This window comes from Bombina bombina, chromosome 6 (assembly GCF_027579735.1).
Source record: "Bombina bombina isolate aBomBom1 chromosome 6, aBomBom1.pri, whole genome shotgun sequence".
Classification (NCBI taxonomy): domain Eukaryota; kingdom Metazoa; phylum Chordata; class Amphibia; order Anura; family Bombinatoridae; genus Bombina; species Bombina bombina.
Genome location: NC_069504.1, coordinates 104191846 through 104209815, shown reverse-complemented (window position 1 = coordinate 104209815; position 17970 = coordinate 104191846). Strand labels below are relative to the sequence as shown.

The following is a 17970-nucleotide window of genomic DNA, read 5'->3' as shown; positions in this document are numbered from 1 at the left end:
CCTAAAAAACTGGGACTGCACGAGAAAAATAGAGACAGTTGGCAAGTATGAGAAAGAGGGCTCAGGAAAGTAGTTGGGAAGCTGCTGTGTGTTATTGCACAGCAACATATCTTTTTATATATATCCTTTTATTGAGGGTCAAAAACACAATTACAAACTTAAAGAAACATCATATGTATCTTAATTCCAGTCATTAATACAAAAGAAAAATACATAAATGGGAACCTAATTTTTGTGCAAGAGCGGCATACCAAAAGAAGAATAATGCAATACAAACAAAACATACCTACAAAATACTATTAAAAACTAAATTTATGGATTTGATAAATACATTTCTTTCATGACTGTCATGGAATTACACTCCAGTCCACTTGGAGGTGGCAAAAACACCACTACATACCTCTTAGAATCCTTTAATCGTACTTATGACCAAGTAGAGGAGGAAATCAGAAAAGCAGGAATGAACAAAGTGGGGCAAATGAAGTGCAAAACAAGTTCTTCTGCCAACTTTACAGAAAAAGGCAAGGGGAGGGGCTCATGGACTCTCACCATCATGAAATAATCAGGTAAGCATACATTTTGTTTTCTATCATTAGATTGTGAGAGCCCAAAAGATCATCAAATGTGGGATCTTATGGGGGGGTGTACAATACAGTTAAGGCAGGTATGTTACCGATCAGGCAATGTAGCCTGCAGTAGTTTCCTCCCAAAAGCAGCCTCTTCATACACGTCAAAGTGGTAAAAAAGGTTGGAAGAACCAAGAAGTGGCAACTGCTTTAGTATTGAGTAATGAGCAGTAATGCACTTCCCTAGAACCAAGTACACCTTGCAAAGCGACTAAAGTAATTATTATAGCTTTATGACCCTTGTGAGGTGAAATGGACAAATAAGGAAGAAAAAAAATCTGAAAGATTGTGGGGGGTTTTCTTAGTACTTTAAAGCCCTCACAACATCAAGGTTGTGAAGAAGTTGTTCCTTAGAATTCTTAGGAGATAGGCATAAATAAGGAAGGTTGAGTTGCCAACCATGACTGCAAAGCAGTTGAAGAACAGCATCTGTATTTTTCACAGCCAGCTGAAGAGAGGGCGCATGCACGAGAATGTATTCTAGATAGGGTGCTACTGAGATGCCCTGAGCTCGCACCATTGTGGCTGTGGCAAGACCAAAGGGAAGCATCACAAACTGGTAATGCCTGTTTAGGAAGGCAAATCTCAGAAACTTTACATGGTCCTTGTGAATGGGTATATGCAAATAAATATCTATAAAGTCAATGTTAGACATGAATTGACTGTCTTGCACTAAAGGAAGAATAGTTCAAATTGTTTCCCATCTTGAATGTGGGAACTTTCAGTAATTTCAATGTTTTGAGATCCAAGATAGGCTAAAATTTGCTTTCTTTCTTTGGGACTATGAATAGAACCCCTAGTTCAGCTCTATGTTAGTAACTAGAGCAGTTACTTCCATTATTTCCATATCTGCCACACAAGCCAGGAAGGCTTTGGCCTTTAATTGATCTCAAGTAACTCAAGAGAGTAGGGATCTTCCTCACCAGGGTTTGTATTGAAAGCTTAATTTGGTACCCCTAATAAATTATTTCCAACACCCAAGGATAATGCAATACACTTCACCTAAGCCTTCTGAAACAGATTCAATTTGCCCTCTTCCAGAAACTTGTCTGGAATGCGTGCTGTACCTTCATGTGGACTTGGATGCTGGCGTGAACTGCATGGTTTTAGGCCAGGATGAGTTGGGCTTTCAAAAAGTTTTAGTTGAACCTGATTTCTGGGTAGAGGAAGAAGCAGCTTTTTGGGGTTTAGACTGCCAAAAAGGAATGTTTAACCTTATTTTCTCTTGTGGCAAGAAAGCTCCTTTACTTACAGTGACTGTGGTAATAATTTTATCTACATACAAAAAGAGAAGTGCTCTTCCAGGAACGTACAACAGCTCAATAGCTTGTTCTATGGCGAGTTATCACCTAGAAGCAGCCTCTTTTAGCCAATTATGCTTTTCACAGAGGAGAACTTTTCTAAAGTATTTCAGTCTGATCCCGCCCAACAAGGTCAGTCCAGCCCCGAAATACCAGGCAATCCTCCTTTAAACAAGGAACATGGCAACCCCAGACAAATGTTTCGGCCGTTTGTGGAACTTGACAGTGAGGTGCAGCCATATTCTTCTAAGCACATTGGGCAAGGAGTCCACGTCTGATTTGCCCCATCACCTTTAGAGAGACTTCCCCAGGGTCATATTGAAAATACATACAAAAAGAGAAGCACTCTACCAGGAACAAACAGCTCGGTAGCTTTTTCTATAGCTGGACTGACCTTGTTAGGCAGGATCAGACTGATATAGTTCAGGAAAGTTCTCCTCTGTGAAAAGCATAACTTGTCATAAAACAACCTACTGAGCTGCTCATCGTTCCTGGTTAAGAGCCCTAAAAACAGTCAGCTGATCCAATGTGCTCCATTAAGTAGCTAAAGGTACTCGGAAAGAAAAGTTGCTATAGTATCTAAAGAGGTAGTTAAGGCATAATGTAAAACACTTCACCCTTAAAAGGGTAAACAATAAAGTACAAGTAAGTACAAGTCCCTTAATAACTGTAATTTAAAGTGATGGTAGATCCGAGCATTTAATAAATACTAGGATTTACCATCACTAAAAATAAAGTGGACTTTAAGTGATCACTTAGTAAAAAAAGGATGCTAAACTCATCCTTCCTGTGCTGCGGCCCCTTGCTAAAGTCCGTGCCTCCGAACAAAACTACCTTACCATAGACAGCTATCTAGCACAGAGAAACTGAATACCCGTAGGTCAGAAAACCCCCGGAAGCAGAACAGGAACATAATAGTAATATCTGTTTACGCCCCAAACGAAAGCCGCAGTCTTCCATCGGATAGGCAGTCAGACGAAATGTCAAATCATAATAACTAGCCAACCGAGTAGCTAGCAAACTTGCACCAGAAAGGAACAAGAGAAAAAAAAAATCAGAAAGCAGGGCGGACCAACTGCCCCCTACTAGAAAACGGGGTAAGAGAGGACAAACACCCTGACCAATAAAGAAGAACCAACTAACTGCTAAGGGAAGGTTCCCCAACCAACTGCAAGGCTTCCCAACCGAAGGAAGGGATCAGTCAGAATTCCTGACCCCTACTCTGATCGAACTGTCCTATTACAGAAGTGACTGTCAAGGTCCAAAAGGAGAAGAGAGATTAAAAAATCCCAGCATTGACAAGGCCCGGAGATCAGATGACGAATCTCCAGCCAAGATTTCTTAAGGAGACAAAGTAGGAAAGAGGTACCGACACCCAGAGAGACTAGCTCGGGTTCCAGGATACCTATGCACATCTCCCCTCAGAAACCCGAAGGGAGGGTACACTTTAGACAAGAGAAACCCTCGACCCACTGAACTCCTACAGTCAGATGAGGAAAATTACCTCAGGAGGAACCAAGTGGATAGGCGCAGTAGACCAGATCATTCCAAATAGGAATCCAAAATCCTATCCAAATCCAAAAAGGAAAACGAAGAAACCCAGGAATACTCCAGTAGAGAAATTCCCAGGAAAACTTCCTCCATCTTTTCAGAAGAGAGAAAAAGAACCGCCCCAGTAGAAACAAGGAGATTTCCCCAGGAAACAAGCCCGCTACTGAACACCGGACAGATCCAAGACTATTAAAATCTGGAAAACAGATTAACCAAAATGCCAAGTCAAGGACTAGGTTAAAAAACTGGACACTGGATTTCGGTTAAGGAACTGGAAAGAGGCATGGGAGTGCCAGTGTCTACCAGTATTAAATATGCCAATTATATTTATATGGCTATATCATATCCCACTCTCATTGAAAGCCAAATCCATATTAAAAACTTAATTTCTTCTACACAGAGCACCACTCATTGTCTACCTCCATGACACAAGGCAAATAAATACTGGAGGGTAGTGGAAGTGGGAGAGATATTTATTGCTTTGTTTGCGATGTCTTCTCCTACTCCTGGTGGCCAGATCGAGTAATTCCCATAGGTTATGAATATTCTCTCAGACTCTCACTGCCAATAGAAGGAAAAAACATAAATTATGCTTACCTGATAATTTCCTTTTCTTCAGATGGAAAGTGTCCACAGCTGAATTCATTACTTTTGGGAAATAAGAACCTGGCCACCAGGAGGAGGGAAAGACAACCCAGCCAAAGGCTTAAACACTCCTCCTACTCCCCTCATTCCCCAGTCATTTTGCCGAGGAACAAGGAACAGTAGAAGAAATATCAGGGTGAAAGGTATCAGAAGAATATAAGGACGCCCCACATAAAATTACGGGTGGGGAGCTATGGACTCTTTCCATCAGAAGAAAAGATTATCAGGTAAGCATTATATATGGTTTTCTTCTTAAATGGAAAGAGTTCACAGTTGCATTCATTACTTTTGGGAAAAACAATACCCAAGCTATAGAGGACACTGAATGCCAAGACGGGAGGGTACAATAGGCGGGCCATACTGAGGGCACCAGGCCTGAACCTCTACCCAATAAAAAACCCTGCTTCGTCCAAAGTCGAGAAAATTTTAAGAGGAAAAGCCCCAATGACTCACAGTTAGTCCAGAAGCCAAACTAGAGACCGCAAACCCCAAGTTTGAGAACACAGAGTCCAAAACAGGACGACACAGAGGGTACTTGCGAGGAAGAAGCAGCAGTCAAGCAAGAAACAGACGCAAAAGCAACCCCCAGACAGAGGGCATGCTCCTGGCAACCTAAGTCGTCGGACCTACACACAGGTCCCTAAAAAGGGGAACACAAACCCTCAATCAAGGCCCCCCGAGAAGGAGAGTATGCCCTCAGAACCCGAAGGAAGAGTAAACACTCTTCTAATCAATGGAGCAAGTTGAAAGGAAAATCTATACCCTAGCAGACTAAGCTAACAGGATAGACTCAACAAAGCTCACACTTCCAGAGGAGACTGCGACCCGAACGCAGTTCCTTAGACCGCTCGGGCATCCTGACCTGCAGACCCACACCCAGCCTCAGGGATCCAAGACAGGGGAACACTAGGATCCAGAAACAGGTACAGGAACGAGCATAAGGATAGCACAGCCATCCCCACAGAGTACAAGTACAACCCAACTCTGAAAACAGACAACAAGGTCATAGACCTAAGGAACTATCAAATAAAAGTCTGCTTGGAGCCAGCAAGACCCTAGGGGGAACCAATCCCACCTTATCGCCTCCCATCCAGGAGAAAACCCATGCAAGAACTCTATCTCCATAGGGAGGAGAATATCCCCCTAAAGAAAAGGGATGATGCCGGAAGGGCAACAACTGTCCTCAAGGCCCAAAGTCACCGGCTAATGGGAAGAGAAATTCCCAACACTGATGTCCTAGAAAAGGACCCCCCTACAAGTAGCTTGCCAAGCAGAGGCACAGCCAACCCATTCGCCTGAGAGCAGGGAATCCACGGGAACACTGGCAAGCTTACCAGGGGAATGCAACCCTAAGGCGCACCAGAAATTGGACATCCAACACCAGCAGCTGGGTATGAACCAACCACTCTTGATGCTCAATCCACACGGCTAACCACCAGATAACATGGGCTACTCTGTGGCAAAGAGTAAAAAATACTCCGGAAACCTGGCCATTCATGACCAGGTTAGGTAGATGGAGCAAGGACATAGCCCAAGTTCCCACTACCGTGGAACATCCCGACCAGCCCTGATATCCAAGATTCCAAAACCACCCAAGACTGGGTCAGGAAAAAGGCCAAGCGAAGCTTCAGCAACCGGAAGTCTCAGGGAGAAAAACAGGCCCGGGCACCTAATAGTTCAGGCAAACCTTACCCTAGAACTAAACACCCTAACTGGCCTAAAAGCCAGACACAAGGGTATGGGATTGCAGCACAAAAGAAAAAGTATACACTTATAGCACTCCTAGGTCTCAGTCTGAGACCTAGGAGTGCTATAAGTGTATACTTTTTCTTTTTTGCTGCAATTACGTTTATATACACAGCACCCGCACCCTGATAAACAAAAGAGGAATTTGTAGGTAAATAGGTCTCATAATTTAGTAGTGCCATTGGTTTCTTTTCAACTTTACAAGGGTATGGATGCATATCCAGAAAATCCAGATAGCAAGAAGAACTTGAAAGCCCCGACCAAAGGAAGGAACCACCCCTAGCTAAAGTCCAACGCTCCAAGGAACAAGGCTAGAAGTCGTATGAAAATACTTCTCAGAGCCTCAGGACAACCAAGGGATACCTTGAGGTAAAAAAAAAACCTACTTGCAGGACTAGTCTCCCTATAACCTCCGCACAAGCAGAGGACACAAGGAAGAGAAAGGCACTAAGCCTACCTAGCTCCGGAAAACCCCAAGCTAAACAAAGTCCTCGCAGGGAACAACCATCACCCAGAAACACAGATCCCTAAAAGAAGATTCACTCACCCAGAGACAATGGTCTCATAACTCAGACAGACCGTACACGTCAAAGAGTAAGAGCTGCATCTAGATACACTATAAACAGCTTACTCGTACACCTGCAAGGTGTCAAGAGCTGCAACTGGTTTCAAACTGCAAACTTCTGCATGCTAGACAGCTATCCTGTACAAGCTGTTGGATCAAGCCCAAAAGGACAAATCCAGAGGCCTAAAAATTAAGACCAAACCGCTCAATTGCGGTAAGGGGCATTAAGTCCTCCAACCCTCCACCACATGGGGGAGAAAAACTCTAAGTTCTGATGAAATCAGATGTCAGAGTGACGCAGCGGAAAACTCCCCTGCCCGGCCATCTATGACTGAAGACTATAAGGACTGAAACAATCCTTTCCACCTCACGGACCCACAGGTCCTCTCGAATGCTTAGTTGAACATGAAAAACAATGATAACCTGAGAACTCGGCGCTTCTACCGAACCAGCCGAGCAGAAAAGCGCCACGTGTCTGAACAGCCGCAAGACCGAACGAACCCGACAGGACCAGCCTGCACCTAGGGTCCCTTTCTTAAAAGGGTTACTAGAGTCAAGTGTTGAAGTTAAATGTTTTAGCATGGAGCTTCTTAAAGGACTTAGGTCACCTGACTTTGGGCATTTTATTTCTGAAAGGGCTTGACATGATAGGTATCTGTCCTGAGGTTTCATGTTTTCAGCATGATGTTTATTCTGGGTTTTTAGCTCAATAAAGGGTTGATGGGGGAACGTGAATCTGTTATGACGTTTTGTATTTTGGTTATGTAGCTTCTAAAAGGAGTTACAAGGCAAATACATCTATTTAAAGGTCTGGTATTTAGCTGATTAAAGGGAGTGCTGGGGACATGCATCTGATCCAAGGTCTCATAATGTGGCATCTGAAAGGAGTTACCAGGGAAATGCATCTAATCTTTGGTATTTGTGGAATATTTGCATTTATATGATGTTATTGCACTTGGTGAAGCACACAAAGTTACAATAATAAGCTTTCATGTGTTCTTAGAGGTGAAGCCATGTTTGTAATAAAAACCTTGGTCCAATTTAGCCTGTTAAGAATTGCTAAATGACTTCAAACAATTACTAAAGTATAGGTTGTGCTTCAATTCATGTGTTCTTAACAGCTGCACAGTCATCCTGTCTAGAGACCGAAATGGAAAAAAAAAAAATATCCATAATGATCAGCTCTGTTAAGCATGAGGCAGATCTGCAGAAGGTTGCACCAGGAATACAGATGGAAGATAAACGTACCTGTTAGGGTTGTCTGACCCTCTCTAGAACTATTCTGGATATCTTGTAATACAACTTCAGGACTCAAATCAATCTTGGCTCCGGAGAGTTGTAAATGAGACTGTAGAGTAGCAGGTATCTTAACAGTGATAGGCCCTATCAAATAAAAACAGCAAAAGGGAATAAATCAATAAGTAATCTCACATTATAAAATTAATAGAAAAAGGACACGTCATGAAACATTAAATGACCACTAAACACAGTAGAATAGAATCAATAAATACAAAATAAATACAAAAAATACAAAAGCACTTAGTTTGAAATTCAACAGAAAAAAAATCTACTTATGCGAAATTCAAAGTTAGTTTTATTTTCCATCCCACTGCATCATGTGACTGCCATCTGCCAATCACAAAATGGATATACGTATATACTGTGAATTGTGCACATGCTCAGTAGAAGCTGGTGCTTCATAATGTGTGCTTATAAAATGATTGTGCATATAAAGATAATAGAAGTGAATTGGAATGTTGTTTAACCCCTTAATGACCACAGCACTTTTCCATTTTATGTCCGTTTGGGACCAAGGCTATTTTTACATTTTTTAGGTGTTTGTGTTTAGCTGTAATTTTCCTCTTACTCGTTTACTGTACCCACACATATTATATATCGTTTTTCTCGCCATTAAATGGACTTTCTAAAGATACCATTATTTTCATCATATCTTATAATTTACTATAAATTTTTTTTATAAAATATGAGGAAAAAATGGAAAAAAACACACTTTTTCTAACTTTGACCCCCAAAATCTGTTACACTTCTACAACCACCAAAAAACACCCATGCTAAATAGTTTCTAAATTTTGTCCAGAGTTTAGAAATACCCAATGTTTACATGTTCTTTGCAAGTTATAGGGCCATAAATACAAGTAGCGCTTTGCTATTTCCAAACCACTTTTTTTTTAAAATTAGCGCTAGTTACATTAGAACACTGATATCTTTCAGGAATCCCTGAATAGCCATTGACATGTATATATTTTTATTTAGTAGACATCCCAAAGTATTGATCTAGGACAATTTTGGTATATTTCATGCCACCATTTCACCGCCAAATGTGATCAAATAAAAAAAATCATTCACTTCTTCACATTTTTTATTTACAAACTTTAGGTTTCTCACTGAAATTATTTACAAACATCTTGTGCAATTATGGCATAAATGGTTGTAAATTTTTCTCTGGGATCCCCTTTGTTCAGAAATAGCAGACATATATGGCTTTGTGGTTGCTTTTTGGTAATTAGAAGGCCGCTAAACGCCATTGCACACCACACATGTATTATGCCCAGCAGTGAAGGGGTTAATTAGGGAGCATGTAGGGAGCTTTTAGGGGTAATTTTAGCTTTAGTTTAGTGTAGTAGACCACCCAAAGTATTGATCTAGGCCCATTTTGTTATATTTCATACCACCATTTCACTGCCAAAATAAAAAAAAAACGTTACATTTTTCCAAATTTTAGGTTTTTCACTGAAATCATTTAAAAACAGCTTGTGTAATTATGGCACAAATGGTTGTATATGCTTCTCTGGGATCCCCTTTGTTCAGAAATAGCAGACATATATGGCTTTGGCATTGCTTTTTGGTATTTAGAAGGCCGCTAAATGCCACTGCGCATCACGAGTGTATTATGGCTAGCAGTGAAGGGGTTAATTAGGTAGCTTGTAGGGTTAATTTTAGCTTTAGTGTAGAGATCAGGCTCCCACCTGACACATCACCCCCCCTGATCCCTCCCAAACAGCTCTCATACCTCCCCCACCCCCACAATTGTCCCCGCCATCTTAAGTACTGGCAGAAAGTCTGCCAGTACTAAAATAAAAGGCATCCTTTTTTTCTTTTTTCCTTTGCATATTTACATATGCTGCTGTGTAGGATCCCCCCCTTAGCCCCCAACCTCCCTGCCCCCCCCAACAGCTCTCTAACCTCCCCCTCTACCTTCTTGGCAGCCATCTTGGGTACTGGCAGCTGTCTGCCAGCACCCAGTTTACAATATTTTTTCTCTTTTTTATTTTATTTTTTATTTCTGTAGTGTAGCTTCCCCACGACCAACCCCCACCCCCTCCCAGATCCCTTAGATTACTTTTTTGGGGCATTTATTCCCCCCCTTCCTCCCACTTATACAGGATCATTTCTGTAGTGTAAGCGGTTCCCACCCGCTCCCTCCCCGTGCACGCGGCCGCCCGCCGCCCCCCGTGCATGCGTCTGTGCGCGACCCTGACTGTCCCGCCCCCGATCCCGCCCCCATCTGTGTCTCAGAAACCATTGATGGCCGCCCACCCGCCTCCCACTGCAGCTACCACCCACCAACGAATGCGGCCATTGATGTCCGGTGTTGAGAGGGCCACAGAGTGGCTCTCTCTGCACCGGAGGGGTACAAATTGTTATTGCAGGATGCCTCGATATTGAGCATCCTGCAATAACCGGAAAGCAGCTGGAAGCGATCAGGATCGCTTCCAGCTGCTTTCCAAACCATACGTCCTCAGGCGTTAACTGTATTTTTTCTGAGGACGTATGGCGTACGTCTTTGGTCATTAAGGGGTTAAATTGTGTACTCTATCCGAATTGTGAAAGCTTCATTTTGACATTAGTGATCCTTTAAATTACCATTAAATATAGTAAAACTGTATAATCAGCAAATGTAGATAGAAAAATACTATTTCCTTTAATTTTTCTGTCCTCTTTCTGCATCATGTTACAACCCATAAACCAATAACAAACTCATATATATTCATACTACAAACTCTTCCTCATACTCAGTAACAGCTCATGCCTCAAAAACTAAATTTATACTTACCTGATAAATTAATTTCTTTCATGATTGTGAGAGTCCACAAGTCATCACTTGTGGAAATATTCCTCTTCTGACCACTAGCAGGAGGCAAGACACCCCAACTCAACAGAGCTTTAAATCCCTCTCACGTCCCATGATCCTCAGTCATAGATATAGTCAAGTAGATAAGGAAAAAAGAAAAGCAGGAAAGATAAAGCGGTCCAAAAAAGTGCAAAACAAGAACTGCCGCCACCTGAACAAAAAGAAAGGGTGGGGCTTGTGGAATCTCACCTTCATGAAAGACATTAATTTATCAGGGATGTAAAAATGTTGTTTTTGAGGTACCATCATAAATGGGGGGGGCGGACAAACAGTGAAGGCAGGAGGTTAATAGTCGGGCACTACAGCCTGCAGAACGTTCCTGCCAAAGGCAGCCTCAGAAAAAGTGTGTAAAGACGACAAAGTAACTGCCTTACAAATCTAATCAATAGAAGCCTCATTACGAAAGGCACAAGAACTAGCAACTGCTCTAGTGGAATGAGCAGTAATGCACTCAGGGGGCGTTTTCCCTGCGACCAAATAAGCCTTGTGAATTAAGGTTCTAAGCCAAGCTGCTAAAATAACAGATGTAGCTTTCTGAACTTTGCAAGGCCCAGAAAAATGTAGGAACCTTTAGGAATAAGTTCAATAATTTGAGATCCAAAACAGGTCAAAAAGTACCCTGTTTATTTAGTACTATAAAGAGATTTGAATAAAACCACTATTTTAATTCTGAAGTTGGAACTGGAGTAATCACTCCAATTAATTTCAGATTTCTCACACAAGCCAAGAAAACGTAGGCCTTTAAAGTATCTCGAGGCACTCGAGACAGAAAAAATCCTCACTGAGAAGGACTTAAACAAAAACATATTCCATACCCCTGGGAAATGATTTCCAATAGCCAGGGATTCTGAACAGATTTCTCTCAAGCCTCTCGAAAGAGACTCAATCTGCCCCCTGCGGTCTTGGCAGCTGGGGAAGACTTCCAGGAGGATTTGGAATAACCAGAACTCTGGGCAGAGGGGGAATCTTTCTGAGACTTAGGCTGCTGAAGGTTTACCTTAAGATTTTTTATCCTGGGTCAGAAAAGCTCCCTTACCCCAGTGACTGTGGCAATAATAGCATCTAATCCAGGCTCAAACAGAGATTTACCCTGAAAAGGGAAAGAATTCTCCGCTTAGAAACCATATCAGCAGACCAAGACTTAAGCCACAAGGCTCGCATAGCTAAGATAGCCAATGCAGAAGCATGAATGTGAATCATTTCCACTGCTGCATCACAAATAAAATAATTTGCAGTTCTTAGGACAATTCTGAATCTCATCCAGACAAGTTCTGAGTGATTATCACACCAAACAGCAGTGGCAGCCGCAACACAGGCTACACTGACTACAGGTCTAAACATAAAACCTGCAAGCTAAAAGGATCACCTATGAAAACCTTCACATTTTCTATCTAAAGAATCTTTAAAAGAGGAACTATCCTCCAAAGGATCAGTGGTACGCCTGGCCAAAATGGATATAGCTGTGTCTATCTAAGGAACAGTTTCCGAGATCTCTGTATTAACAGAAGGATGAGGAAACATGGGTTTAAATTTGATAGATGAAATAAAATGAATACCTGGCTTCTGACATTCCTTAGAAATAATTTTAGAAACAGAATTAGGCACAGGAAAGGAGAAAGCTGCTAAGGAGATGCCTTAAAAATATATCAATCCACTTAACAGGTTATTTGACTGTAGCAGGACAATCGACTACATCTAAAGCAATTAAAATTCCTGCAATAAGTCATGAATATGCTGAAACCTGATATTAAAGGATACATCCTCTGCCACAGAAGCAGGATCCTGAGACTCAGAGAGACTACCCTCAGAATAAGAGTCTGCAGAGTCAGAAACACCCCTATCATTAACAGGTAACTTAGAATGGCCACTCCTAAGGGACGTCACTTATGAGCTAAAGGCCAAAGGATGACCAACTTCAAATCCTTGCAAAATGTCTGCACTAAACAGCTGGAGGCAAGCAAGCTAAAACCTCACTAATAGCCTAGTGAATATTCAGATGAACTCTCCTGGGAACAGCTTTAAAAAAGGTATAAACGGATGGGCGGAGCCTAGTAGGGCTCTGGGATAGTCGCATCTCTCTGGAGCTCCGTAAAGCTGGGTTAAAAGATATGTTATAACCCTAGATTACACCCTTAACAGAGTAGTTCCTTTGAGTCCTAAAGCTATGTAGAGCGGAGAAAAGTTCTGTGAAGGCTGGATTTTAAAGACTAGAGACATATCCTGAAATAAGCAAAAGTCAATGAGAAGCAGAGAAGCGTTAATTGGCGCCATCTTGTCTAGATCGCATATACACACAACTTTTACTTGTCTGCAGGCGATCGCCATATCTAACAGCAGAATAGAGAGGAGAGAGCACATCCTCCTAGTATCAGAATGGGGCAATTACTTTCTACAGCATATGCATGTCTAACCCTTTGAGTGATAGTTTCTGGGCATGGTGGATTGCTGAAGTCTGAGGGAGCAGATACTTATCGCCACTGCAATGGAGTAACCTAAGAGCAGACTCTATTCCGCAATTCCTTCACCTCTGCTGCTCACGGAGCTATCGCTAACATGGATGCTCAGATATCTTATGACACCGTCGGATCCTGGCTTGTATGGCTAGAAGAGAAAATGTCCGCCCAGTTCGCTGATCTTGCTCAGTCTCTTAGGGATGCGGTCACTAGCCCTACCGATGACACTACGGCACTAGAGACAGAGGGGAGCCAGCAGTCTAACACCCAATCTACCTCTCCCTGGCTGCTTCCCACTCTAGACTTGACTAACAGGGATGACCAGATTGAGACTCCTGTCTTGGAAACCTGTGAGCAGCGCAGGGACAAGATCACCCTCGCATACGCGGAACAAAGAACCCCCGACCCACTCTCGTCTCCCAACCCTACTGTGGAGCCTCTGCTCCGTCTTCTGATAGATAACAAGAAGGCTGATTTGTTGGTTGCCTCTCACCTACTTTGGCTGATGGCCTCTATGCAGCTTCGGGGACTTGTGAGACTCCGACAATCAGCTGATGACCTCATTCATCTCGCCCACTGGCCCCCACGAACTGGTATCGGATGAGGCAGAGACAATCTATAATGCTATACCCGGAGCGGAGTTGGCGCCCTCCGGCCTGTTAACCCTAACTTGTCCTAGTGGTGAGCCATGAACTTGTTTGGTGATAAGGTTTACTGATGACTTTTCACTATAGTTTTGATCCTGCAGCCATGTTGGTAGCTGCCGCTGCAATTTCACATATGATAACTATTAGCTGACAGCGCATAGATCAACTCCAGTTATTTGCATTTATTTTTTATTTTTGTTAATATGATTATCTCACTCTTTTCATCTGTTCATAATTCCTATATGCTGTTACCTGTGTTACCCATGTGTGAACTGCTAGTTGTGTTATGTCACTTTTGAAATATATAGCAAGTTCCCTATTTTTGAGTCCTTTCAAACAATCCTTAGTATACAGCCCAGACTAAAGTATTCCCTAGGTTGAGATACAGGTTGACTCAGTTTCATATGTGGTTCACTTGATGCTTGTATTATAGCAATTTACTACTATGCCTATCCCCTCACGCTCCCTTCCCAGCCTGTCCTGGACGACATATCTTTGGTCATGATGCGTACCCTATGAGAATGAAGTATAGTCTACTAGAGCCTCTACATATACTCGAGAGTTTAGCGTACTGCGCAATCTGCGGTGGCTGCCGTCTTAGTTAACACTATAGTAGTTACCAAGCTGTCTATTATACAAGAGACATTTATCATGTAGGCATTAACGTTTGCGATATCAGAGTATAAGTGTCATATTCTGACTGTCTATATAAATACTTATAATAATAAGACTGGTGATACCCAAAAGTTAGCTCTGTGGAGAAATTACTGTTAAACTTATCCCCGTAAGTTTACATATAGTAACAGGTCTTATACGGGACCCCTTGTATATGGGCATATATTATGTATAGTAACGAGTTTAATGCAGGACCTTTAGCATATAGATTTAACTTGTGTGCAGTTATAAGCGTTGTATTGAGCTCTGCAGTATAAGGGTGTAGATTGAGTATAGCAAATGGACTAATACAGCGCCCCCAGTTTATGCTGGCAATGAGTCTAATATAGACATTTCTGGTCTCTGTTGAAATTTTTAGTACACGTATAACCCTTTAAGTAGGGCCTCCAAAATGATATCTGTCCCCACCAGTCCCACATATTGTTCTCAGACAGGTCACTTTTTTCCTTTTTCTTATCCTAAGCTCCTTGGGCACAGCGTTCCTGCTCATTTAATCTCTGGGATAAAGACTTTTAAGCTTGGCATGATTCTGTTATTAAGTCTGTTTGAATTTCACTCGAATGTATATGCTCTCAAAAATGCCTACGACTAGAATGTTTCTAACCTCTCTGTAATTTTCTACATCTAATTCATATAGTGACACATTAGCAGATCAATGGCCAAGTCCCTAGAGCATAATCTCCTAACCCGTGTGGAAGTATACTAGATAGCCTTAACAGAGAAAGAACCTGACTGCCATATATCATATGGAACATTATCTATAACTTTTAAATAGAACCTAATATACTGATATATAAACGGGATTCTATGGAAATGCTGTGCCCTATGGATACACCTTATGTTGTTTATCACTATATTCTGAGTGAACCCTGTCCCTGCCTCTCGATTGAATATACAACAAATCGTTTCTTTGATGTATGCCCCTCTGTTTATAGAAAATAACCTTTGTTTACTCCCTCTACTTTCCGAACTTGACATTTTACAGAACTCCGCCCCTCATCCCCCCCCCTTATCTCACTGTGAGCGGCTCTCGCCCGCTGAACTTCCTTTCCCCCTCCCCGCTAACTTGGCCCAAAAGTGGCCAAATAAAATCTAACCCCCAATTGCCTCAAACGTTGTCCATTTTCCAGTTTAAAATAACTATTCAAACAGCAATTTGGGGACCATTTCCATCATATATAAAAAAGAGGTTCCATTTCCATTACCATTTATCTCCACTCAGGTTATATTTGTCCAATAATTGTACTTTTGTTTGCTGGATTCTGGTTGTTAATTTCGTTGTTTATAATGCCAGTGAAATGAATACCTGACACTGTTCTTTATCATATAGATATGGTTCTGATTTTCTTCCAGAGATGTACAAATTTCATGCCCAGAATGGCTTTGTCTTTACCTCTCTGATATGTTTTGGGGTATATAATTACTGATATATCCTTATTGTCAATGGTTGAATATTTACTGTAATGTGCTTTATAACCTCAATAAAAATATATTTCAAAAAAAAAAAAAAGGTATAAACGTATGCACTCTCTGACGCACAGTAAAACCCTATTTAGGATTAGCAATAGACTCATGAGATACAAAGCTGAGCAGGGACACACACCGGGGAATCCTTACAAAGCAAACACAAACTAGAAGGGGTTAAAGTAACAGAGGAACAGTAAAAATGTGTAAGTAGCAAATAACATAGCACATAAAGGGTTAAATTAAAATTGTATCCCAAATTTGAAGCCAAGCTCTGATGATCAGAGAGCCTTAGAACATCCACCAATCCTAAGAGCCTTCCTACCAGCTGAGAATGTTACAGTAACACAGAAAAAGGAAAGGATTATAACACAGAGAAAGTGCGCTAAAACAATTAACCCTTAAAGTGCATGCGCTACCAGAGAGCGCTAAGGCTAAAAATCCAAAAGGTTACAAGCAGAAATTTAGAGCAGCTGAAGAAAATCATTCTGTGCCTATCTCAGAAGACCCGAGTGTGATAAGCCGACCACGATAAATTTAAGGCAACAGTAACTTAAATAAATGTTTGTTTTTTTAAAGTGCTCAAAAGTGCTATAAACGGCAAGTAGAAGGTATTAAAATATATGTTCCCAGACTATGTGAAGCATGTGCATACTAATAACCAGTGGGGTATGAAGGTGCAGGTATTTATCTCTCGGCATCTTCGGCCACTGTGCAACTTGCTTTCAGTAGACGAGCCCATCCTCGGCAGTGCAAGTTAATAACAGCATCTAAATCCAGGGGATTAGAGGACATGCCCACATTTCACCTGGGAAGCCTGCAAATTTGTTCACTGAGAAAAGGCCCTTCACTCCTTGTCTGCCTCTCTGATCTTGCACTTCACCTTCACCTCATCAAGGCGGCAAAAGAAAATGACTGAGGATCATGGAAAGTGGGAGGGATTTAGGATTTAAAGCAGAGGGGTGTTGGGATGTCTTTTGCTTCCTCCTAGTGGTCAGGAGGGGAATATACTCACATGTGATGACTTGTGGACTTTCACCATGTGATGAAAGAAAAGTGTGCATATTAAAAGACTGTGCACAATTTGAACTGGAATATTTTATCTTTATTATTATTATTTGGGTGGTTATTATTTGGATGCTCTATCTGTATCATGATTATTTAATTTTGATATTCAGGTCCTCCTATATGTCTCCTAGATGCATGTCAATGTAGAGGTAGGGTCTTAAAGGTACATGAAACCCCCCAAAAAATATTTCATGATTTAAAAAGAGCATGCAATTTTATACAACTTTCTAATGTACTTCTATGATCTAATTTGTTATATTTTCTTGATATCCTTTGCTGAAAAGCATATCTAGATAGGCTCAGTAGCTGCTGATTGGTGGCTGCACAAAGATGCCTCGTCTGATTGGCTCACCCATGTGCATTGCTATTTCTTCAACAAAGGCTATCTGAAGTATGAAGCAAATTAGAAAATAGAGAATACAATTTTAAACAATATTCCAATTTACTTCTATCTGAATCATGAAAGAAAAATGTGGAGTTTAGTGTCCCTTTAATAGAGGAAAGCACCTGTTTAAAGGGCTAAACCACCTGTGTAGCGACTTATGATTGACACAATTTGTGAATGCCTAACCTTTCAGGGTTTACATTATGCACCTATTGTCTCTCTCTTTAAGGTGCATTATCTGCTTGATTACTTGGAGGAAATACATTTCAGCAATCCTTTAATATATTTTTAAATTTCCTTTAAAATTGTTATTGCACTATACCATTAACGAAAAGAAAATGATAAAGCTGTATTTACAACAAAAACTCATCTGTTTTACAGCTATGTAACCAGAGAAAGTACAAATGATTGAAATTACAATTACTTGACTACAATAAATTTGCTGAACAGATTTTCTAGATGTTTTAAGTTGAGAAGTTTCCTAATATTTACACAACCAAAGAAACAAAGACTAAACACTGTGAAAAAAAGAACATAAACACCAATTTCAACAGTTTAACCTGCCTATAAATAAAACTGAGATAAAAGAGAATTTCAAAATAAAGACCAAACATATCCCATGTGAGAAAACAGAAGAGATTGTAGCCAAGCCAAATTTTCCCGAGGCTTTCATATTACTCAGCTTACGATG

The 17970-nt window shown here is 41.2% G+C and overlaps 1 protein-coding gene across 1 annotated transcript in view; it reads right to left on the bottom strand.

The window, feature by feature from the left end:
* Positions 1–17970, bottom strand: part of FAM185A (family with sequence similarity 185 member A) — a 162503-nt gene that overhangs the window by 14167 nt on the left and 130366 nt on the right. The window contains exon 7 of the mRNA XM_053716535.1: positions 7683–7817. Coding sequence (XP_053572510.1) covers positions 7683–7817 — 135 coding nt within the window. The remainder of the gene's footprint in view (positions 1–7682; positions 7818–17970) is intronic.